General features: G+C 36.4%; 1 protein-coding gene across 9 annotated transcripts in view; it reads right to left on the reverse strand.

The window, feature by feature from the left end:
• Nucleotides 1-3,334: 3,334 nt before the first annotated feature.
• Nucleotides 3,335-26,296, reverse strand: part of MLLT10 (MLLT10 histone lysine methyltransferase DOT1L cofactor) — a 332,811-nt gene continuing 309,849 nt past the window's right edge. For 7 of the 9 annotated variants that reach the window (XM_023735053.1, XM_023735051.1, XM_023735049.1 and 4 more), the window contains 10 exons: nucleotides 22,653-22,770; nucleotides 21,179-21,251; nucleotides 18,384-18,428; nucleotides 17,958-18,112; nucleotides 15,856-16,044; nucleotides 15,365-15,453; nucleotides 14,870-15,231; nucleotides 13,683-13,779; nucleotides 7,781-7,990; nucleotides 3,335-5,720 (listed from right to left, as the gene is read on the reverse strand). In XM_023735053.1, the coding sequence (XP_023590821.1) occupies nucleotides 5,676-5,720; nucleotides 7,781-7,990; nucleotides 13,683-13,779; nucleotides 14,870-15,231; nucleotides 15,365-15,453; nucleotides 15,856-16,044; nucleotides 17,958-18,112; nucleotides 18,384-18,428; nucleotides 21,179-21,251; nucleotides 22,653-22,770 (1,383 nt within the window). In that variant the 3' untranslated portion in view covers nucleotides 3,335-5,675. The remainder of the gene's footprint in view (nucleotides 5,721-7,780; nucleotides 7,991-13,682; nucleotides 13,780-14,869; nucleotides 15,232-15,364; nucleotides 15,454-15,855; nucleotides 16,045-17,957; nucleotides 18,113-18,383; nucleotides 18,429-21,178; nucleotides 21,252-22,652; nucleotides 22,771-26,296) is intronic. The other 2 variants (XM_023735052.1, XM_023735050.1) reach the window with 2 other exon arrangements.

The raw sequence follows: 26,296 nt of genomic DNA on the forward strand, positions 1-26,296 counted from the left end.
GGCAAAGCATATGGCTTGAATATACCATGGACCACAAGAAGAATGAACAAGTCTGTCTTGGAAGAAACACAGCTGAACTGCTCCTTGGAAGCGAGGATGGCGAGACTTGGTCTCACTTACTTTGGATGTGTTATCAGAAGGGACCAGTCCCTGGAGAAGGACATCATGCTTGGTAAACTAGAGGGTCAGTGAAAAAGAGGAAACCCTCAGTGAGATGGATTGCCACAGTGGCTGCAACAATGAGTTCAAACATAGCAATGATTGTGAGGATGGTGCAGGACCGGGTGGTGTTTTATATGGTTGCCGTGATTCGGAACGGACTTGATGGCACCTAACAACAACATAGTGTACAGTTCAACTATATGACATTCTGGAAAAGGTAAAATTATAGAGAGAGTGAAAAGATCAGTGGTTGCCAGGGGCTCAAGAGAGGGAGAAGGGATGAATAGGTGGAACACGGGGCATTTTTAGGGCAGTGAAACTATTCTGTATGATATTGTAATGGTGGACAAATTTGTCAAAACCCATAGGACTGTAGAACAAAAAGAGTGAACCCTAATGTAAACTATGGACTTTAGTTAATAATGTATCAATATCAGTTCATCAGTTGTAAGAAATGTCCCATAGGAATGTGAATGCAAGATGTTAGTAACAGGAGAAACAGCATGCAGGGGGAGGAGGGTATATGTAAAGTCTGCTCTTCCTGCACAATTTTTCTGCAAATTAAAACTACTCTAAAAAATAGTCTGTCTTTTAAAAATAGAAGAGGACATACACATGTCCCAGGGATTCTGATCTAATTGATGCTGGGTATAAATAGCCTTAAAGTGTTAAAAACGAAGATGTTACTTTTTTTTTTTAATGTTAAAAAGCACCAAAGGACTAAGGTGCACCTGACCGAAGCTGTAGTGTTTTCAATTGCCTCATATGTATGCAAAAGCTGCACAATGAATAAGGAAGACTAAAAAAGAACTGACACCTTTGAATTACGGTGTTGGCAAAGAATACTGAATATACCATGGACTGCCAAAATAATGAACAAATCTGTCTTGGAAAACGTACAGCCAGAATGCCCCTTTGAAGCAAGGATGGCGAGACTTTGTCTCACATACTTTGGACATGTTATCAGGAGGAATCAGTCCCTGGAGAAGGACATCATGCTTGGTAAAGTAAAGGGTCAGCGAGAAAGAGGAAGACCCTCAATGAGATAGAATGACACAGTGGCTGCAACAATGGGCTCAAGCATAACAAGGATTGTGAGGATGGTGCAAGACTGGACAGTGTTTCATTCTGTTACACACAGGGTCGATATGAGTCAGAACCAACTCAATGGCACCAAACAACAGGATTTTAATCTCCAGGATCTAATGGATCCAAGAATGAGAACCACTGCATTAGACCAAGAATTTGCAAAGAAAATGCGCACTTTATTTTGTTCAAAGAATCCTATGTATGCGAACAGTTCAGCGACAGAACACACCTGTCTGTGCTTGCTCTGGGAGGAGACCAGGAGAACCAGAAAGACTGTTGCGAAGGATCAGCAGTGGTGCCAAAAATGTAAACTTCCTAATGAAGCCATTTGCTTGTTAAGTGAGCCAAATGAAAAACACCAGATGCATCAATCAGAATTTGAGGGAAACTAAATAAACTCAATCAGCAAAAAAGTGAATTTCAGACTTTGGAGGCACTGAACAAAAATCAGAATGTTGTGAGTTTACTGCTGCAAACCATGAGTATCTTCTTTTATTACTGGCTTCATATAACTTCATTGTACAATCAAGTATTTAAGGGCATAAACTGGAAACCACCGGTCACATTCTGTCCCCCCTGGTTCCTTTGCACTGATTCTTTAGTCCCTTGTCAGCCGACCTCTGCCCTCCCTGCACCCCTGGAGCTGCTCCTGTTCATGTCCCAGAGGCTTTTCTAACTGCAGGATCCCAGTGGCATTTTCAGGTTTGATCTTACAGGACCTCTTTACTCCTGAGGACCAGTGTGTGTCTTCTTTCAACTTTTTGCAGCTTCAAATTCTTTTTGGAGTGAAGTGGGATGTAAATGAATTAACATAGAGTTCTCCTGGCTCCTCTTCAGACCCTTTTGCAGAGCTTCCTCTCCTACCTGCCCTGTTTGCAGTCTTCTCCTCACTTACCTTTCTCCCACACCAGTGATTTCAACTGCCCCTCTACCAATCTGCTCAGGACCAACTTTCTGGTTCTAGAGCCCTGGCCCTAAAATACTAGCAGAATCATTACCTACTCTGCCCAAGGCACTATGGTGCTTCCCTGATCTCCTGTAGCCAGAGCACAGGCTTGGAAACTGCCTCTCTGTGGGTCCCCTCACCAATAAACTAGAGGTTTTAGGTATCTCCCACAGAGATGAGCAACAAGACAGTGCATACCAATTGTCTATCCCAGACTCAGGGACATAATATGTTAACTGCCTTCTGCTAAATGCCTCCACTCGGTTGAAAATCCTGTTTTTTCTGACCCATCCTACTCCGTTACTATCCCCAAGGTGCCCAAACTTGCCTTTCTTCCTTAGTCTCTTCACATAATCTCACCTGAATCCTTCAAACCCATTTAATTCCAAGTTCCACCATGGTTCCTCCCTTTTCTTAACTTGTCCAGACAGGAACTAGTCTATCTAAACATTTCCACATGCAGAGCACTCTTGTCAAAGTATCAATGCCAGTCAGCAAGCAGCAGCTCCTCACCAACTTCCCAAAAGGCACCCAGGAATCAGCAACAACGGTCAGGGGAACCACAGACCAGCAACCCAGGAAAACTAGGTCTATTTCACATTGAGTATCTGAAATAATATGGGGCCTCAAGTAAGTCAGAAAGCTACGAAAGCAGGTGTAATTACACATAGCTAGTAATGCAGATAAGCAGCCAAGATAAATGACATATTTTTAATAAATAAAAACTGCATAAGCAAATAATATTTTGTTTAGATTACCTGAAGAGACTGAAAATAGAGGAGGGAGTTAATGGATGTCATTTTAGAGGAACGATGTTCCTAGCCTTAGAGGGAGAACCCCCTTTCCAGAATCATTCTTCATTTGTGTATAAAATAGAAAGTCTTTCTAGGAATCAAAATTCACTCCTTAATAAAGTTGAAAGCTTAGAACTACTTTTCCTTGTTAATTCAGCTCTTAATTATCAGTTGCTGTTGAGTCAACTGCAACTCAGAGCGACCATATGAAAAAAAAAACAAACCCATTGCTGTCGAGTCGATTCCAACTCATAGCAACCTTATAGGACAGAGTTAAACTGCCCCATAGGGTTTCCCAGGCTATGATCTCTACGGAAACAGACTGCCACATCTTTCTCCCACGGAGCAGCTGGTGGGTTTGAACCTCCAACCTTTCAGTTAGTAGCTGAGCACTTACCCACTGTGCCACCAGGGCTCCCTAACTCTTAATTACTAGGAGCAAATTATATAGACCAGTATATTCTCATTCAATTGAGTCTGGGATAAAGTCTGAGCATTTATACTTTTGAAAAACACCACAGGTGATTCGGATGCATACCAAGACCTAAAAAACACTCAACAGATTTGGATTTTTCTTTCACTTAATGCCTCTGGTTAAAGCTAATAAGAGGAATTTAATCTTTATCAAGTATGAATACTACTTTATTAATGTGCTATAATTAACTGTCTCATCTGGAATTTCTTTTCCTTTTACTGCCACTGTGATTACTTCCCTCTTCTCTGCATCACAGCAATTCTCAGAGTCTGCTCTTCTTCACATCTAGTCATTAAGATCTTTGAACACAAGGTCTACTGCTATGCATTGTTGCTTTGTACACTGTACAGAGCCTAGTCATGAGGAAAGTTTCATTAACTCCAAACTGATATTACCCTGATGATCCAAAACACAAAGCACAAAGACTACTGGAACAAACTACAGAGGCAAGGCTCCAATGGTCTCCTGGAGCTTCATCCTCTCCAAACAAGAATGGCAAAGAGTTATAAACATTATTAAATTTTATTAACAAAACTTTGTACAATCTCTTTAATACATGTGGAATTTTACATCTAGGTAAAATAACAACACATTCAAAATTTACCATTTATACAAATTGTTACAGAACAACAACCAGTGGGTTGTAAAATAAACCACACCGATTTATTTTAATTATCTACAAAAAATTTGACTTTAAAATTCCCCGGAACATATAAAAATAAATTAATTTTACTTTCAATTAAATCTACCAATTAGAAATATTACAAATCAAAATATCAATGTTATCTTATGAATTTTTCACAATACAAAACAGATTCACAAAACTTTATTTACAGAAATGAGGTAAGAACTGTGCAATGTTTAACCAAGAGACATATTGCAGAATTAACATGTTCTTCCAGCTAAGTACACAGTGGAGGTCTAATTACAGCTGGGTCTTTTCCACTAATAATTCACACACTTAAGAACAGTTCAATGATTACATCTCCAATTGTATAATTTATACTCTGCCAGACTATCACACCAGGAGCTTGGCTACCAAAAGCAGAAAGGCTGTAATACAGGTTTTACCTGTTTTAATAACTGTGGTAGTGGTAGTATTTTGTTATTGTTTGCTTTTTAATCACTGGCAGTAATAGGGAGATCTTTAAATGAAAATTGTACATATTCTTACCAAATCCACTCATTTTTCTTGTGACTCATTAGTGGATAAACACCCAGGTAATAGTTTTGCCTGAGCTATCTACAGTGGCATAGAAAGTTTTTCATAAAGGCAGAACAATGGGGAAGGCTGCTGGTGTAACACTGAATATTCCTACTACTTACAAGGACTGACTGTAGTGCAAGCTCAGTTGTCTAGAGCCATTTCAACACAATGGAGGTACTAACAGGCACTTGATTAAGGCCAAACCCTACTAGCAGTTTTCAGAGTGGCCCCTTTTTATGAAAGAAGTCTTTCACTTTCAATTGATCTGGTTCCCCCAGCAGCCTTAGAACTCACTTAACTCAAGGTTTCTTTAAAAAAATGAGTAGGTCTTAAGACAAAAGAAAAAGCATTTAGCAATAGAAAATTACCTTTAGCAGAAGCAGACATTACCATCCTAACTTGATTACCAAGAATTGGTCAAATCCCATTAGAAAAGAAATTTTTAGAACAAAGATTGCCAAGTCCCAGTTGATAACCTATTTATTTGAAATATTTAATCAGTAAAACTTCAGTAAAAGTTAGACAGTTCCTTAAAATTTGTTTTACAACCTAACTCACAAAGCATACAATAACCCAAACAAAAGATTATATTTCATTTTCCAATTTGTACAGTAAAATCAAGTAGTTTGTAAATGGAGTAAGTCTTCAGTTTGCTATTCGTATCTCCAATTTATAACAAAATTAGTTGTGCATCAACTATTTCTCTCAGGTTGATAAAATCATTGCATGTAAATTGTTTCATTGACAAAAATTAGTTATTGAATTTTCTTTCAAAGGTTAAAAAAAATCTGAGGAGTGGGAGGATATGGAGTTTTACCTCAGTGCAACAAAGCAACAAGAAAATTAGTCAAAGCTTACAAGAATGTCCTTCTGGCAATTAACCTTTGTTGTGCAGTTAGTTTCTTGTTGCATTTCTTCACAGGTGTAGAAAGAGGACTGCAGCAGCAGCCAGACGAAGTGCTAGAACAGCAGGATAAGCAATTTCTAGATGTTTCTTGAGTGTCAACTTTTCTCTGGAGCTACAGGCCCAGTTTTATCACTAAGTCTCTGTGGTTAAAACAAACAAACAAACAAAAAAACCCAAAAAATCAGATGCATAAGCTAAATCAATTTCTGGCCAACACTAGAGATTACATCCTCTTAACTGAAATTGTAACCAAGATAAAAGGAGGTATATATGGTAACTCCTTTTTGTTCTGCAAGTCAACATGGCTACTTTTCAGCATAATATAAAGACATGAATTTACTGGTAAATGCTTTAAAAACACTAAATTCAACAGCATACAGACATAAGAGGTAGTATGCCCAACTGAATTCATAAGGAATGAGTAGAAATCATTCTCCAAAATTGACTTTTGCAGGGAAGCAGTAACATGGTATTGTGGAAAATGAATTTTCTATGCGCTAAGAAGTCATGAATTCTGATCCCTTCTTTACTATTTATAACTGTCCTTTGAATTTTAACCTCTTTGAGTCTCCATTTAACAATCTATTTAAAAAAAAATGAAGATACAACCTATTATTTCAAAGACTAGAATCTTTGCTATTGAAATGTATGCCACTGTATCTAAAAAGGAGCTCTGGGTGGCGCAAACAGTTAAGCAGTCATCTACTAACCAAAAGGCTGACAGTTCAAACCCACCAAGAGAGGCCTTGGAAAAAACACCTGGAGATCGGCTTCTGAAAGGTCACAGCCTTGAAAACCCTATGGAGTGTACTTCTACTCCGCACACATAGGGTTGCCATGAGTCGGGATGACTCGATGGCTACTGGTAACTGGTTGTATGTAGCAAAGATGTTTGGCCCGTGGCAGGGTGCTCGGTAAATATTATTTCCCGGTCCTGCTTTTCCTACATCAGCTAATTAACACTCTATTTTTATATATTATTGTGGTTTTTTAATTAAAAATACATTTCCTATTGCATAAATCAGGAAAAGTTAGTTTATAATTAATTCACTTTATAATACAAGAAAAAACTTGAGAAACTAAGGAAAAGCAGTACAAAAATTTTTCTAAATTAATACAGAATCACTGGAATTTCCCATGTCAGCAAAACACTGGAAAGGTAACTAGGTTTGTGATAATGACAGTATTCACAATAGTGAGTCAGAGAAACAATGGGGCAAACAAAAAAGCATTAAAGAGTTAATGATCAACAATAATCCTGTATCTTGAATCAAGTCTCGCTACCAAGTACAAACTAAAGTTTCTAAAGACTAAAAGTATGCTAAACAGAAAGCTTTCAAAGTCGTGGGAAACAGCAAACACTGTGACTCTTAACACTTTTATTTGCCAAGTCTCCCACCTCATTCTTTCCCTCTTCCTTTTCCTGATGTCCAATCCATTCTATATCCCAATATCCTTCCCCTAACAGGGTTCTGCCCTGAACTGGAATTTAAGGGAAACATCTATATACTCCAGTAAAGCAGACCTAATTGAATGGGAGAATTAACAGAAAGAAACAGCCTTAAAATGTGTGTTACTATATGTATACTATACTATTCCTGCACCCAATTTTGATTTATATTAACTTTTACACTGAAAGTGTAAGATGCTACCAATTACATGAAATTGATAAAATAAAGAATTTAGATTTTAACTTTCAGTACAAATAAGATTACATTTTCTTTAAAAGAGTAATCTGGTAGAATAATTGGAGTGCCTTAAAATTTAAATAATAACTGTATTATAAATATAATTAAGTTTTATAAAGTACTTTAGAGCAAAATAATAACAATATTCCTATATTATACAGACTGGTTCTATAATTAAACAAAGCTTTTCAAAAAGCACCAATTATTGTCTTTTGGTTGGACTGTCCCATACAACCTGCCAACTAAAACATATTTTTATTTTGAAAATTGCTGAATTATAAAACAGCCTTCAAATGTGCAAATTCAAACTGATGTAAGATGTATAAATTGTCTTAGGTCCTTTGTGTTTATAATATCCAGCTGCTTAAACAACTAGTTTTAAAAGGAAATTATCAGGAAAATAATATACTTACTTAAAAAAAGAAAAAAAGGCTAGAGAGATGATCATCTCTGATTAATCATTAAAATCCTTTTTATTATTTCATTAGATACAAAAAAGAAAATATACTTACTGTTACTTTCTGACTTGTATTATCACCATGGATTGTGAGAAATGGATTGGTGGTAGCTGTGTGAAGTGGTGGTGCCTGAGTACCTGCAAGTAGGTTGTTTATTGGTATTTGCGCTGGGCCGGGGATCTGTATCTGCTGCAGTTCAGGCTGGTGGTGCTGCTGGTGGTGATGCTGCTGCATTAACTGATACAGGAGGGCCTGATGCTGTTCCTGAGAAATAAACGTGTGGGGAAAAAATGAGTTCCCATTCACAGAATCAGGCCTGCCTTTCTTCTTTCATTCTTTGCTTTAATGTTATATATTTAAATATTAGTCATACACATGCTGAGAAAGAAAACAGGTATCTGGAAAACTATGTTGTACTAGATAACAACCACCTACTACAAAACATCAATATCATCAGTATCATTATTTTTAAAACAGGTCAAACATTTAAAAAACCCATTGCCATCAAGTCAATTCCAACTCACAGCAAACCCATAGGACAGAGCAGAACTGCCCCCATAGGGTTTCCAAGGCTGTAATCTTTACGGAAACAGACTGCCACATCTTTCTTCCACGGAGTGGCTGGTGGGTTCAAACCACCAACCTTCTGGTTAGAGGCAGAGCACTTAACCACTGCACCACCAGGTCTCCTTCCAAATAAACACAGGAGACCTATATTTAAATTAGGTTATCCACAATAATCGAGGAGAGCACCGAACTTCGATTAAATCACAAGTTATCTGTATTTGATCTTAGAATGCACCATGTGGGTCAAATCCTCCTTTCCATAATTCTGTTCAGACTTAAAGTACTTTAAAGTTTTCTTTCATGCCTAATATTAAGGGTGCTTTCTTGTTGCAGGTATGAGACTATTCTTTAAAACAAGCATTTACTTCATTCAACATACATTTCCTGAGAGCATACTATGTGCCAGGCACTGTTCTAGGTGCTTGAAATACATCACTGGGGAGGAAAAAAAAATGTTAGAAGGTGATAAATGCTAAGTGTAAGGGGAAACAGAAGTGTGTGAGAGACTATGGCAGGGGTGGAGTAGTCAGATATAATTTTAAATAGATTGGTCAAGGTAATTCTCACTGAGAAGGTATACACATTTACAGGAGATGAGGGAATGAGCTGGGGGTGGGGTGTATTTTTAGGCAGATGGAACAGCCAGCTCAAAGGCAAAGTGCTAGGAAGAGCAAGGAGACCAGTGGTGCTGGAGTGAAGTGAGCAAGTAGGAGGTCAGAGAAGAATGTGGCGCTCACAGTAGTAAGCCATGAATACTATGGCTTTGTTGGTGTTGTTGAGTGCTGTTCAGTTGATTTCAACTCCTAGTGACCCCATGTGACAAAGTAGAACTGCCCCATAGGTTTTTCTGGGTTGTAATCTTTACAGAAGCACATCACCAGACCTTTATCTTGTGGAGCCAATGGGTAAGTTTGAACCACCAACCTTTTGGTTAGCAGCTGAGCACTTAACCATTGTGCCACCAGGGCTTCTTGGCTTTACTCAAAGTAAAATAGGAAGCTAGTGGAAATTTTTAAGCAGAGGAATGAAGGACGACTGCAAGGTTTCTGGCTTGAGCAGCTGCAAGGATGGAGTTCCCATTAACTCAGGTGAGGAAAACTATGGGTGGACCAGGTTTGTGGAGGAGTAGCAGCAGTTCAGTTTTGGACACGTTATGTTTGAAATATCTCTTAAATATCCAATATTAAGTAGGCAGCTGGAGACAGGAATTTGAAGTTCAAGAGAGAAGAAAAGGCTGAGCATGTATATCTGGAGATGTAAATATCACCATATAGATTGTATTTAAAGCCATGAGACTAGAGAGATCACTGAATTCTACAGTACTCTAAAGTTAAGAGGCTAAAGAGAAGAGGTTGTTGTTAGATGCTTTCAGGTTGGTTCCGACTCATAGCAACCCTCTGTACAAGAGAACGAAACACTGCCTGGTCCTGTACCAGGCTCACAATCGTTGCTATGTTTGAGCCCACTGTTGCAGCCCCTGTGTCAATCCATCTCATCAAGGGTCATCTTCTTTTTTGCTGACCCTCTACCTGGCAGTCTACTTCCAGAAAAACTGGCCAGTGAAAACCTCATGAATAGCAGTGGAAAACTGTCTGATACAGTGCTGGAAGATGAGCACCTCCGGTTGGAAGGCACTCGAAAAAAGAGAAGAGGAGGAACCAGAAAAAGAGACTAAAAGGGAACAACAATTAGGTATGAGGAAAACCAAGAGAACGTGGTATTCTGGAATGTACAGAAAGAAAGTGTTTCAAGAAGGGAGTGATCGACTATGTCAAATGCTGTTGACAGGTCAAATAACATAAAGAAACAGAACTGATCATTGGATTTAGTTGAGAAGAGATAGCAATAGGGTAGTAGTTGGAGGAAGTAGGGTCGAGTTTTTCTTAAGAAGGGAGATGATAATATAATAACAAAATTTTTCCCTATGTAAAGTTCTGCCTGTAAATGAACAAACTTCACCCAACAACCTATGGTCTCTAAGCAACACTTTACGCTGAAAATTCTTAATCAACTATGTTCTAGAAATGAGACATCTACACGTGCTATTATTAGAGTAAAATCTGGAATAACAGGAAGAACCTGAAATAAACTGAGTTTACTATTTCAGACAGGGAGCTCTGGTGACACAGTGGTTAAGCATTCAGCTGCTAACTAAAAGGTCAGTGGTTTGAATCCACTAGTCGCTCCACAGGAGGAAAGATGGGGCAGTCTGCTTCCGTGAAGATTATAGCCTTGGAAACCCTATGGGGCAGTTCTAGTCTGTCCTACAGGGTTGCTATGAGTTGGAATTGACACCAAAGCAATGGGGTTGGGTAATATTTCACATTAAGATGAGGTAAGAAGATAACAAAATCACATTTTAGTGTAAGCATTTAAGAATTCATATACAATCAATCTATCTTTATACCACTGTAAGAAAAGTGATAGCAAATATGATGATCCAGAATCAAAACAAATATTTTCAATATATTTTTGACTAAAACAACAAAGTAGACAAGTATGTTTTGGAAAAAAGTGTAAACAAAGGCTGAAGCTCTTTCAACTTCAGTTCAAATCCAGTGAAGTGTGCTAGGGAAATGGGGCTGGAGAAAAATCATACAACTATGGTGACCTGGTCTCACTTTAAATTTATGACCACAAGGCAACTCCTGCCTTGGCACTGGAACCACACACATCCACATTTTCCTCACTCAATTCTTTCTCGCATTCTCCAAGATTATCTATTTCACATTCTCTCTTCTAACTACCAACATCTCTAACTAAATCACTCTGCTGATGATTTTACTTCTAATTAAGAAAATTAGAAACATTAGAAGAGAATTTCCACAATCTCCTATCATAAAATCCACCTATATCTGCTCTGCCTGCCTCTTATTACAATGGAAAGCTGTTCCCATCTCTTCTCCCTTCTTTATAACTTTCCTGTTTTGCTATTCCTCCTTTTTCCTGCACCAGAAATTTTCCCATCAACATAGATATAAGGCTGTCTTATTAAAAATGAATAAAAACTAGCCTCTTATACCATGTCATCCTTTATCTGCTCATTTCTCTGCTTTTTACAGCAAAAATCTCTGAGAGAGTTGCCCATCCTCCATCTTCACCTTCCCTCCTCCCATTTTCAATAAATGTAATATATTTTATGTCTTAAATACTTCAATTTCATGACTTTAAACAAACAAAACCTTCTCAAGTCCTCAATTTTTTTTATAAATCTATGAAATTAAACTTAAAAAATGACTATAAAGTTTTCTAAATATTCCAACCCCATACAATGTAAAGATCACAGGTCTTGAATCAATTATTCAAATACATATTTTAAATTGGAGTTACGAAGTTGTTGTTCCGAAGGTCCAAATCCCTTGAACTTTGCCAAGTACATAGAATATCAAATTTTTACAGATTCCTTAATGCAAAAATATTAAAATACAGCTTTGATTCACTTAAGCATTTTTCTACCTATCAATCTTCCTGGGGTTAAGTGATTCCACTCCCTTGGGAGGCAATGACATCCAGTTAGCTGAGGTTACTGCCTGAGGCTAGTGATTTCAGGCAGGCTTCTAACTAGATTCTAGTCCATGGCACTTTCGGGATGCAGACAACCTTATTTACAGTGGCTATAATGTCGATGACTCCACACCTAAAAGGGGGCAGTCATGAAATTCACTAGCCATATATCCACATTATATACATTTCCAGGGAAACTGGCAACTCTTCCCAGTTTCTGTTAAGTCATTTAATAAGGCTTTTATCCTACCAAAACTGCCTTTGTCAAAGACCTCCAGATGGCCAAACCCAATGGTCAATTCTTACTTAACCTACCAGAAGTATTTAACACAGCTGACCTCTTCTTTTCTTGAAACATTTTCTTCTCTTGGCTCCTAAGACATCACTCTCAGTTCTCTTAACTCGCTGAACGCTTCTTCTTGGTATCCTTTACTAGATTATTCTCCTCTCCCAAAGTGACCAGAGATCGGTTCTCAGACCTCATCCTCTAGGTGATCTCATCTAATCTCATAGCTCTAAACATCAGATATGCAGCAGATTTTTATCTCCAACTGAATCCTATCTCTTGGACTCCGGACTCCTATTACACAACTGCCTACTATAGATTTCACTTGAACATCTGAACAGACATCTCAGACTTAGTATGTCTACAACAGATCTCATTTTCTCTTCAAAACCTGTTGTCTGACCTATTCTAAATCGCAGTAAAAAGCAGTATCCAATTATTCAAGATTCTTTTTTCTCATATGTCTAACGACTAAGTCTTGTTGGTTCTATCTTCAGAACAGACCTCAATTTCAAATAGTTTTTCACCACTATATACCATGTGATTTTAAGACACCAACATCTCCTATCTGGACTATTCCAATAACCTACTTGTTTCTACTTTTGGCGTCACTTCCCTCTCAACACATGTAGACTATTACAGCAGCTAATCTATTAGATACGTAAATCATTATTATGTCACTATTCTGTTCAAAACCTGCCAATTAATTCTTCAAAATAATCTTGGGGAGGTCGAGAAGGGAGAGTGTTGACATGCTGTGGGGTTGTTAACCAATGTCATAAAACAGTATGTGTACTAACTGTTTAATGAGCAGCTAGTTTGTTCTGTAAACCTTCATCTAAAGTACAATTAAAAATAATAATAATCATCTTGGAGAAAAAGTAAGGATATATGAAATAAGATTAACAAAACAGGAATAATTATTAAAGCTAGGTATAGAATGCTAAGTGCACAGGGCTTCAGTATACTATGCTCACTAGCTTTTGGTATGCTTGAAAATTTCAATAAAAAGATTTTTTAAAAATTATGAACAGCTTTCCTGCTCTAGGCTCCCCTTCACTCAGCTCAGGTCTTATACAGCTGTCATTCCCTTCTGCCTGAAATGCTCTCTATCTTCCCCCTGCCCAAAGTCAAAAAGGCATGCTCCTTCAACTTTTATTCAGGTCTATACTCAAAAGTCACCTCCTCACAGACATTGGGCCACCCTATCTAAAATGGCCTACACGCCACTGTTCATCTCTCCATCCTGCTTTATTTTTCTTCTCAGTATTTATCCCTACCAAAATGTATATATTTATTGTCCGTCTTTCCCACCAGAATGCTGCTCTATGAAAATACAGACTTATGTCTTATTTACGACTGTATCACCAGAGCTTACAACAGTACTGTGGTATGTGTTCCAATATTTCTGAGTGAATAAGTGAATGTTATGCCACTACAGGTATTACAGACTATTTCAAATGGCATGAAAAACTATTATTGGATTATGCACTCAATAATGTTATTTCACAAAGGCATAATCTATACCCATATTGACTACTGTAACTTAGATCACTTCCTCCTAATAAAAATGAAATATTATCAAAAGAAAGAACTTACTGGTGTGAGCTGTTGAGAATTTAACAGCTGGTGAAATTGCTGTTGATGAAGAAGTATTTGTCTTTGCTGGTCAGAAAGTAATCCTAGTCCTGAGGCACTGAAAAATGATTAAAATTCTTACTTTCTAATATATACCTTTAAGGTATTTTTTTAAATGTAAAATTAAACTTCTCAATTTGATGTTAAATAAATTAACAAGTCAAACTTTTAATTATAACATTTTTGAAATTGATAATGTACAAATTATTGCTTATCTCTCTCCCCACTAAACACTCAGCTAAGTAAGAATTCTCATTGGCAAGAAATGTTTTGATTTTCTTTTTATTAAAACCAAATAGACACCAACTCATTTTATGGAATAGAAATTTACATGTTTTTTTTTTAAAGTACGTATAATAATAATTTATTTTTAATAATTCAAGGATAATTTAAGTAACTCATACTAAGTAGCATGTATTTAAAAACAAAAAAAGAATCCAAATATACTACCAACTGATGTGACCTAACCTTTTTTAATAGTCCCAATAGTCAGTAAAATTAAGCACCAATAAAAAGCCCCAAGAAATAGCTGTTAATATCCACTGCAAATCTATTTAAAATTATTTATTCCCCAAAAGTATGTTTAATAAACAACATGGCATTAGTTCCCCTTATTTTGAACAAACATTCAAATGAAATTCCAGTACAATGAAATAAGTCTCTCTGCCTGAAAATTCTAGATAAATATCTGACCTTTATCCTATATCAAAAATCTTTGATTATAAAGTTATGATCAAAGTACACAGCTGAATTTTAAGAAACCAATATTCAGTTGTGATAACCATTACAATATTACCTTTCTTCAGAATTTATGATACATGAATGCAATATACAAGGGAATAAGAAAAAGTAACATTTTAAAATACACATCACAGACCAAGACTAAAATTTTCAGCACAGAAATTGTTTAATACTTTATTTTACTAAAATTGATTTAATTTTGTTTGAATCAGAATTACTTAAGTTTCAAAAATAAATGGCTCTGCGCATAATATGCTTAGTTTTTTTCCCCCCTTAGAGTACATCCACAAGGAACACACGAGAAATCCCAATATGAAAAAAGGAAAAGCAGAAGCTTACTAAACCATTAACAACACTGGTACTATGCTACATTAAAACAACCAAAATATATTTAAGAAGTTTCTTACCTGTTTGTCAGTGAAGCTGGCATTGGATGTGTTGCATTAGGTGGTACAGTCGTGTGGGTGAGGGGGGCAGGGTTCTGGGATATTGTGACAGGGGTCTGAATAACCCCATTTAAAGCTCCTACAATGCCATTGATTGCCAGTTGGTTACCTGGCAAAGCTCCAATTATTCCACCCACTCCAGGCACTGCAGGAATGGTGGATGTTACAGTCTGCATTCCACTAGCTAGTGCCCCCACTGGCACACCATTGACCTGTTGAACTCCACTAACTCCTGAGCCTTGTTGAGCTGGACTCTGCCCAGCAGGAGGTGGAGTAGAAAGAGCTGATGAACTGCTGGTGCTTTGTCCACTGGAGGTTAAGTCCTAAAGTAAGAGAAAACAGAAACTTAACCTGTAAAGAACACAGCAAAAGTGTTTAATAATTTTAAGCCATTTATGTAATATACTATTGTTCACAGGTAAAACACACAAATGAAAATAACGATAGCAAAATTACCTGATTTAACACAGGAAGTGAATTATCAGGTAAATAGCTGTTTCCTAGATGAGGGCTCTTACTGCTGTTTAAGGAATCCGTAGTAGGAGCTAGAATAATAAAAGACAAAAAAAAAACTTGTTTACCTTATTAAATTACATTATGTGTAAGACTAAAGGTTTTTTTAAGAGTTTATGCTGAAGCCTATTAAAAACACTTAAAATATTAAGTCTTGCTATTCCTAAAACCAGTTTAAATAGAAAAATCTATGACTCTATTGATATTCAATAAAGAAACATTTAAACATTTTAATAAATGTTATCATTAAATTATATACTAAAGAAGTTAGAGCATATTCAAGTCGATCACTTAACAGTATTCTTCATGCCCTTTTAAAATGACCTTTCTACATATTCACGTTAACTGCGGGCCAGTTATTTCTCACTTATGAAAAAAACATTAAAAGTCCATTCTGTTTTCCTTAAATACATAACAAATATTTTCAAACTTACCAGTCTGTGTTGAAAATGCATGTATTTGATGAGATGGACTAGGATTTGTTGTTATTGTTGGAAAAGGCACTGAAAGCTGTGCATTCAATAACTGAAGGCGTTCTTTTTTGGCAGTCAAGTTTTTAATCTGTTCCTCTAATCTTCGATTCTCAACTTGAAGTTGGTGTAATGACTTCAGCATTCCTAAAACTAGCAAACATTTGGATGTTTTTAATAAAGACAAGTCCACACACAGGACGAAGCATTTTAATGACATAACTGTCAATAATTTTACAAATAAAATAGAAACGTAGAAATTCTGTAAAATATTTCTAAGTGATTAGGTTTTATTCCTCAATTTATATGCATATGTAATATATTAGAGTGTATTTATACATATATAAGCCTAACGAGAGAGCATTTCTAGATGTTTCTCCTGGAAACTTTGATGCCACATACCAAAAAAAAAAAAAAAAAAAACCCACCTTATTCAGATAATTTCCATTCTCAAAGAGAACTGATGAGAATGTTTTATATTCATCAAACTAAAAGTCTAATTAAAAATTCAAAGTGGTTGCCATGACGTTTCATTAAAATCATATTTAAATGGAAAAGCATCTCACCAACGCAAATCCTTTGCCACAATAAAAGCACAAGTTTCTGTTTCTTGCTTGTTTTAATCTAATTCTACCACCAGACTTCTGGTAAGAAGCTTCCAATTTCAGCAGCTAAACATGTTGATCCACATATCCCCCAGCAGGGAGCACTGTGTGTGCACTGCAGCCGCTACTCTATTCCCAGATAGAGGCACATCATCTGCAAATAGGCTCGGTTTTTGTCTCGCCCCATCACCTCGAATCTCAAATATCGAATATAGTCTCAATTCCTTCCACAACTCAGGCCTCCCAACTGACAACACAGTTTGCTGCTGTTATGCCATGGTGACAGACACTTTAAAAATTCTATGTATTAAAAAGTTTTATTTGTTTAACATGACCTCAGGGCCTTCAAAAGACACAACTCTACTGGTACAGACACATATGGTCATTCCCAAGGATTTAACTTTTATGCTTCCTCTTCAAGATCCCACAAAGAAACCCTCAGTGTACCCAAATGAGATGCAGTAAGAATAAGCTAAACCTGTCCTCCAGCTATCATGTTTAAAGGATTATCCCGGCATGAATTTCCTCACAATTAGCATTTTTTGTCCGGGCACCATTCATGAAAATACCAACTCACGGCACTTGGCTCACTAACAATAAGCAAAAAAATTTTAAATAAAATAAAGTAGCCAAACTTTATATCCAAAAATGAAGAAAACTATTTTTTTTTCAAAGAATAATATATCCTTAACACAAGGCCACTTCTTCAGCTAACCACCATCTGCAGTAACCACGCTTTTTGACATTTTTACAAGCCCTAACACTGAAAATCGTAAAGATATTAAGTATGCATATATAGTTTTATTTAATAAATACATTTAATAATTATATATGTGTGTGTGCATATACATAATTTAGTAATTATTATTCTTCCTCCTCCAAACTGAAAAACCAAGGGGCTCGGTAGCCAGAATACTATTTCTCTGGCACACACATATATTCTCCAGAGGTGAGCAAGTTTTCTTCAAACAATTAAGCTAAAAGAAGATACAGCTCATGTGTTTTAGTAAAACTTAAAAATCGATAAGAACAAAGTACAACAGAGAAACTAAGTACCAATATTATAATAATTATAAACAATAATGATAACCAGCTAACATATAAGTACTTTTTATGTGCCAGAAAATGTTCTTTTTTATTTTTTTGTCATTTAATCCTCGTAACAACCCTACTATATAGGTACGTTATTCTTCTCATTCTATACACGGAAGACTAAAGTACATAAAGATTAAGAAATTTTCCCAAGCTCATACTTTTGATAAAAGGTAACAACAGAATTCAAACTCAGGCAGTAAAACTGTTCTATAAAAGCACTAAATTATACTGTATCACCATATTATATAAAACCTTTATCATAATTTCATTGCTATTCTGAATGAAGATTATCTTCTGCATCCATCCACCTGTCTGTCTGTCCATCCATCTATCCATCTTTATTTAAAACCAAAAAAGAATACTTACTGTCACTAGGAGTACCCTGCTCTAGTAAAAATTGCTGTCCTTCACTCCACTGCCTCTCCAAAAGCTGTTCTATGCTTGCTGCTACTGGAGGCAGATTTTCCAAACTGCTGTTGCCTGGTTGATCATAGCGAATCTGTAAGCTGCTTACAGGAGATCTGTTGAAAACATTAATTCTCAAGTTAAAAAGAGGAGGGAATCCTTTTAAAGGGGGTGCATTAAAGTTTCTTATCTCATACTGACCTCTTTTTCCTGTACAAGTTTGCTAACCCAAGGCTGCCTATGCTAGAAGTATCAAGTTCCAAACTTATAAAACCACAATCTACCCTAAAATTTAGAAATTATTCTTCTTCCTCCCCAAACTGAAAAATCAAGGAGATAACTGGCCATATGAGACAAATAAAAACAACTAGAAAACATAAAACACACCGTAAATAATCTCTGAAATAGGCTGTAAAAGAACATGGTAGAGCTCTGTTAAGACAAAAGGGGAGAAGGATGGAGTTAGAAAGACTTTAAAATATTTAGAAAAGAGTTCCACCATTCTGCCTTAATATCTAAAATATCAGAATAACACTGTACAATTATAGCCATGTGAAAGGCATTTTAATTTACAACCAACAAAATCTCAATCAAATGTAAGTAAAAAGAAATTGTTAACAGTTTGGAAAGAACCTTTTGTTATAAATTCACAAAATACTTATTTTCAGCGTTAAAGAACATTATGACCAAAGCGATTTTTATTTCAACAATTTATACAAATATTTCTAAAATATTTTAGATCTCCACTTCAAATGACAATCACTTAATCAACCCTTCCAAAGCAAATACTACTTATATGAAGATGAACATGTAATGTTCTCTCATCCATTTTTTGTTTTAAATTAGTAAATTTTGCCATTTCTGGTCTTCAGTCTCCATAATTACGTTAGTAAAGGGCTTCATAGTTTTCAGTGTTTCCACATAATTACCTCATATGATCTTCATAATAACCTAATAAGAAGTGAAGACCTGGTTTACTGGCTCCATTTCCATATGAGGACACAAAGATGGAGCTTTAGGGACTTGTCCAAAGACACTGCAGCTAAAGAACAGAGCTGGGGCTACTGCTCGGGTCTTCTGACAACTACTCATGTTCTTGCCACTGCCTCAATAGGCCTTTCTCTACAAAAATCTCTTTCAATAAGAAGTTAAACAAACGGGCTTTTTATTCCCTATGTAAACATCATGTACTACGTACAGTTGGCCATCCCTCTTAAATAGCACACTATGCCAGAATCATTTAGGCTATTACATTTCAAACTGATTTAAAAGTGATCAGAAAGTTGGAAATGAATGCCAAAAATAATTTAGTACCATTTATTGTGTTAAACAGAAGCCCTGGTGGTGCAATGGTTAAGCGCTCGGCTGCTAACCGAAAGGTCAGCAGTTCGAACCAACCAGCCACTCCGCAGGAGACATGTGCCAATCTGCTTCCTTAAAGATTACAGCCTAGGAAAGCCTATAAGGCAGTTCTATCTTATAGGGTTGCTATGTGTTGTAATCGACTTGATGGCACACAACAACAACAACAACACTGTGTTAAGTCCATTTAGCTAATTAAAATAACTACACTAAGAAAATAAGATCTTAAATAATTTCTGAGAAGCCTTGTGTGTATGTTTTAAGTTTAAAAGGGAAGCACAGAAATGCTTCCTTCACTAAACATGTGAACAAAATCAATCAACTTTCTTCTTTGAAAAGAGTAAAATAGTACAGAAGTAATCGCAACATAAAATCAGACTAGTCTGATGATTTTATCATTGTATACTTCAGATTCCATGTCACTAAAGAAGGAATATTCAATATTCTGCAGAGTTCAATTAGAAGAAAACAATACTACTTTTAGTTTACCCAGGGATTATATAGGAAAACGGCACTACTAGATGTTCCATTAGAAAGTCGCAAAACTAAGAGGTTATGAGACCAACCTCTATAAGTAAGGTGTTCCTTAAGAGATACTCCTCAAATATATAAGCAGCACAGCCAACACTGATATTCATTGTTTGTCACCACATAAAATTCTTAATTCTTCCCATACTTGAAAAAAAAGACCCTAGAACAGGCCTTTTCCTCCTTCTTCTCTCCATACTTACCTAGTCTTTGTTGTTGCCCTTGCTGTGTGCCATTGAGTCAATTCCAACTCATAGCGACCCTACAGGACACAGCAGAACTGCCCCATAGGTTTCCTAGGCTGTAATCTTTATGGAAGCAGATTGCCACATCTTTCTCCCATGAAGGAGCTGGTAGGTTTGAACTGCCGACTTTTTGGTTAGCAGCTGAGCACTTAATAATTGCACCACCAGGGCTCCTTTTACCTAGTCTAATGCCATGCTTAAGGCAGAGTTTATAAAATTAGAGGACAGAGAGAAAACAAACTGGAAGACGCTGTAGAAGTTGAAAAGTGGAATAAAGGTAATAAAAAAACAGCCATCACCTGAAGTTCCATTCTCTTCTATAAACTGACACGGTTATTTCCCAGTCACCATCATTCTGCCCACTGAGAACAGAAGACTTGAGCATCTCAGTCATGCTCAGAGAAATTCAACTCTTTTGTATAACTCTGGTTAAAAGTATGCTACTGACAGGAATACACAGTTCCATAATCTCACAGTGTACATATTAATGAATGGTACCTGAATTCTTTCACATACTATCTAGGATCATTTCACAAAACAATGTCATACCTTTGCTATTCTCTGATTCCAACAATTTAAAACTGTAAAGAGATTTTGGAGATCTACCACAAGAGCTGCATTTACTAATTTAGGAACCAGCAACTAAAAAGGTTAAGTGTTTTGCCCACAAAAGAGCTAAAACTAGAACCTAAAGTTGAAAGCCTGATTCTGTAGCTTTAAGAGATATTAAGACTATCTAATGATGAAAAATAATTACCAGAATCAATGCACTAATAGTACCAACAGCTATGTATACAAACAAAAAAAACAAGAGTTCAAATGGACTGGAAATCTAAAAGTATTCCTTTAACTTACAAATCTAACAGTGTGTTTAAATTAATATTCAAATTAATTTAGAATCATTTTTCTTAATTGTCTAGACATTCTTCTTATCCATAGAATGCTTTTAGAGCTCACAAATGTACACTTTACTGATAAGAGATAAAGAAGTTTCCAAATCTCAGAATGTTTCCTTTGCCTATACTTTGCAGTGTAAATAATGCTTACCTTGGTGAGAGACTTCCTCTGGGTGAGCTTCCCCTGCCAACAAGGCTGCGGCTATTGTCTCCAAGATCTTGATCTGCAGTGTAAATATTTCATAGCTGATAAAGTGACTCTCACTAGATAAGAGGTTTTAAGCTCTTGCCCTGATTTTTCCTAAAACCCACATTAAACCTTTACCACTATCTTTGCAGTTACTACAGAAGTAGAAGACGTAGTATGTTGCCAGTTTAGAATTGCTGAACTGTGGCATGTAAGGCGTTGTCCCTACACGTTTTTTTGTGGGTGAAGGAGACCATGGATTATGTTCTGTTCTTTCATTCCTTTCAATTTTACAGCACAAAAGCGTGGTTTACATTTGCAGTACCCTCCCCTCAGCCACTTTTAATTTCTACAGTTAAAGTAATGAATCACAGCTGTGGACAGCTAATCTGTATGCTTATCACAGCAAATCCTGATACTTTGTATTTTTTAATACTTTGCATCCCAAGATAAGTCATAAAATACATAATGTATTACATAGCGCCACACACCAAGACTGAAATTACATATTTTGCACCAAGGCTAAAATTATATATATTACACGGATCCTCACACCAAGAGTACAATTACATACAACACTAAATTTCCAAATGGACAGGTTGGAATACAGAATTCTGTAATTAAAAGGAATATATATTTTAAAATTTCTTCAAATATTCCTTAGATAATACTGAATATCCTTGCTTGAAAAGTAACTTGTATTTTCCCTATACTTAGTTCTTATTAAAATCACCCTATCTGGCCTCTTTCAAGGTTGTCCTTCCCTCATTCTCAGTCAGGTCACCTCTGACCCTAGAAGGGTAAAGACATGACTGATCCATTCTTGGTAAACTGCTAAACTCATTCCCTTCCCCCAAACAGGCATGACTACTTGAACATGTCAACAAATCCTTAAGGATGGAATGAAACAAAGCAAATCCAGTGGCTTATTAAAACAGTGCAAAAGGCAAATGCTACAAAATGTCAACTGGTAAAAATTCACAGGATTACTAAATGCTGCAGAAATTCTCTAACAGGATTTTTTTTTAACCAAGTTTGTGTAATGTAGTTTCATGAATGATGCAAATAAAGGTTTACGCTAGTCACAGAAAAGCCCAGTGTTATGTTACTTTCATTGCACAGACCTGAAAAATGAACACATCAATCACAAAAGTCACAGGAGATACTGTTGCATTCCTGCCTGCTTATGGCTCTGCTAAAACATTTACATTTCAGAAAGTGAAAAAAGCACATCACTATTTTGCAGTACAACATAGTATTTACCTCCAACTGTGGCTTTTTTTTTTGGGGGGGGGGCATTAAAAAAGATATGTATATATAAAATCCTATATTAACCACGCCCCTAGACTTTTCAAATAAAATGAGCCAATCTGGAAAAAAAAATTAAATTAGGGGAGAGGAGTAGAATTCTAGATTTTAATCATTCTTGAAAACTTACCTGTTTGATTGTTTTCAGACTGAGCTATAAGAGTTGCCATTGATGAATTTGGATTTAACCTACTGCCATACATATGCGATGGCACCTGACCAAGAGAAGATCCAGATAGGGTATTTGCCTAAATGGAAAGAATTACAAAGACAAATGAATTGTATTTGAAAATATTACTTACTGTTTTTGCTTCAAACAGACCTAGTAAGTAGCTCTTCTCCCCAACGTAAGACTAAAAGCAAAACTTCCTGACTTTTTGAAATGTTAATTTCATTCTTGTTTTATCATTCCAACATTTCAATATTAGAAAAATTACACAACGCCAAGTTAAAAAAAAAAAGTAAATAACTGCCACAAAGTTAATTATTCCTACTTTTAATTTAAAAGTATCTAGTCAAAACCAAAACCCAGTGACATGGTAACCATGTGAACACAGGACTAATTATTTAATCTTATTAAAACATTTACAAAATAGGGCAGGTAGACAACAGATGTCTAACAAATGCTTCAGTCTCTTACATTACAGGCTGGCTAAGGAAGTCAAAAGGTCCGACCTGTAGTTCTAGTATTTTAACTACACAGAGCCATATTTCCATCGCTTAACTCTGTCATTAGTAAAACTTGCACACTATTTTGTTACTTCCTATTTTGATAGACTTGTAAGCCTGCTGCTTTTTCTGTTTTGTTTTGTTTTTATTTTAAAAGAAAGCAAACAGGCATCACAAGTATGTTTTCTATACAATGCAGGGCTCAACGAATCACAGCTTTGCCCTGACCCCATATAAGGCACTGTCTTTTTGGCAGGAAGCCAGCTCTACTAACTGAACAGCTCCTCCAAAGTTTGTAATTCATTCATGTTGCTAACCACAATTCTGAAGGCCTCTACTGGGACTTGTGCCAAACAAGCGAAAATGAACCCTTAAACAGATGAAGCTAAGGAGGCTGGCCAAAGTCTTGCATAATCCAATGTAATAAAAATGCCTTCTCTGATGTGCATACTTTCTCTGACTTTCCAAGAATATTGCAACCTTAAAATGTGGCATTTTCTAAGCACATCTCTTGTGCACAAAATTCTGTTACTCACAGAAGGCTATTAGTGGCCTGAAATACTTCTCAGATTTAACAGAACTGCAATTTTTAACGTAGATTTATTAGTCTTCATGAGTGAAATCAAACTTAAGCTTTTAAAAAATGAAATCATTGCATAACTATTTCAGAGCAAGATTCTTGGAAATAACTTCGAAGGACTCAAGCACTTCTAATATAAAGAAGTTGAGTAACAGCAGAGCAAAACGTAGGACATTCTGACATGTATAACTGCACACAAGAGACTAAGACGACATAGTAGTTATAACAAGCAAAATATTACAGAGAATAAACTGTGTTTCTGGAAAGATTCATATCCTGACATTACATTTTGGCATTTAGCCAATTTATTAAGTATTCAAAATTGACTTCTATGATTCACAGAAATAGTCTCAGTGATACAGAATCCTGCCCTTGCCTTCCATTGTTTCAAAGGGTATATTTTATAACTTACACTTTAATGCCTAAATTCAATCTGTTAATCTCTGGGTTTCATTTGTCCTATTATTAAAGATATGTACACTAAGTCAGTAAGTTTACACCATAAAGTCCTGTTTAATAGTCAATTAGCCCTCAGTAAGAGGGAAATCTTAATTTTTACCTAAGATCATATTAGACACTTAACATCTACTTGACAGTACAGGAAAAATAAAACACAGAATCGATAAACCAAAATATAGTAAGACATTTTACCTCTCCAGAAGTCAACTACTTGGAAATCTTAACTACTTATAAAATAACTTAGAACAAGGAAAATTCAAACAAATAAAAAATCAGATAATACCAGTCACATGTTTTAAAGTCTCAGATACCTAATACTTAAGAATGTCTTTCTCAGAGCCAATTTACTCTTATTCTAGACACAGCAATTCAGCATATAACAGATTAGAAGTGGAAAATTAGTTAGAAAGAGAAAGTAATATTGAGACATTCTGCTGACAGCAAGGGAGGAGACAGAAAATATAAGGAAGAGTGAAAGCCTACTACAGAGTGTGAGGAGGTTCCTCAAAGAACATGCACAATCTACAAGCCCTGGCATCTGCATAGAAAGGAGACATTCTAGCCTTTGACTCTTTGTCACGTGGTCATCTATGTTATATACTGCCTGAATTATAACTAGTACTATACCACTTACAGCACTTTTTTAGTTCCAATTATCAGTTTATGAACTGCCTTAGTCTCTTGATAAGAACCACAAGATCCAATTCTTATACTCCACTGGTCTCACCCTTTTGGGAGCAAGGGAGAATGAAGAGAACAGGATACAAGGAAAAGATTAGTCCAAAGGACTAATGTACAACAGCTACCAAGGCCTCCACCAGACTGAGTCCAGTACAGCTAGATGGTGCCTGGCTACCACCACTGACTGCTCTGACTGGGATCACAACAGAGGGTTCTGGACAGAGCTGAAGAAGGAGGTAGAACAAAATTCTCACACACACAAAAAGACCAGATTTACTGGCCTGAGACTGGAGAAACCCTGAGAGTATGGCCCCCAGACACCCTTTTAGCTCAGTGGTGAAGTCACTCCCGAGGTTCACAGTTCAGCTGGGGACTTGACATAAAACAAAATGGGACTAATGAGGCACAGCAGTCCAGGACAAGCACTACAAGGCAGGAGGGGACAGGAAAGCTGGTGATAGGGAACCCAAGGTTAAGAAAGGACAGTGTTGACATGTCGTGGAGTTGTTAACCACTGTCATAGGGCAATATGTGTACTGTTTAATAAGAAACTATTTGTTCTGTAAACCTTCATCTAAGGTACAAAAAAAAAAAAAGAATTATCTATGTGAGACCAAACTGACAACAGCAACTCAAAAGGTTTGATGGGAAGCCTAGGGGGCAGTGAGTTGAAGATAACGGTGATGAAATAATTTGGAAAACGACAGTGAGAATAGCAGCACAACTGGAAGAATGTAATCAATGTCACTGGATTGTACATGTAGAAACTTTTGAAATGGTGTAACTTTTGGCTATGTATATTTTCACCAAAAAAAAGGTCCTCCAAGGTCGAGAAGGGAGACTGCTGACATGTCGTGGGGTTGTTAACCAATGTCATAAAACGGTATGTGTACTGACTGTTTAATGAGAAACTATTTGTTCTGTAAACCTTCATCTAAAGCACAATAAAAAAATTAAAAAAAAAAAGGAAGATCCAATTCTTATCAGAAATATACTCCTCTTTAGAAAGAAGTTACTAATCCTAATAGGTTGTGTGTGTTAGAGCATCTAAACTACTCTAAATTAATTTTTGCTAGAAAAGTCAAGTCATTAATGTCATTTTAAGTGGGTAACATGAATTATCAAAGACTGTACAATCTCTGTGACTGCTTAATCAATACTGCTGAAAGAATGTTTGCAGTGGTTAGTGCTGAGAACGCTTGCTTTCTGTTAGCATTTCAGGGCTAGGAAACTCCCACAATTTCATGAAAAGATTCCATAACTGAGTAGTAAAGAAGACGGGTAAGTGGAGAGCTGGCGAAAGAGACAACTTACTGAGATCAGCATACACATAATTGTCTGGCATTTTGTAGACTCAAAAAATCTTTGGTGTCATTAATAACTGA

The sequence above is a fragment of the Trichechus manatus genome, unplaced genomic scaffold (assembly GCF_000243295.1).
Source record: "Trichechus manatus latirostris isolate Lorelei unplaced genomic scaffold, TriManLat1.0 scaffold00075, whole genome shotgun sequence".
Classification (NCBI taxonomy): domain Eukaryota; kingdom Metazoa; phylum Chordata; class Mammalia; order Sirenia; family Trichechidae; genus Trichechus; species Trichechus manatus.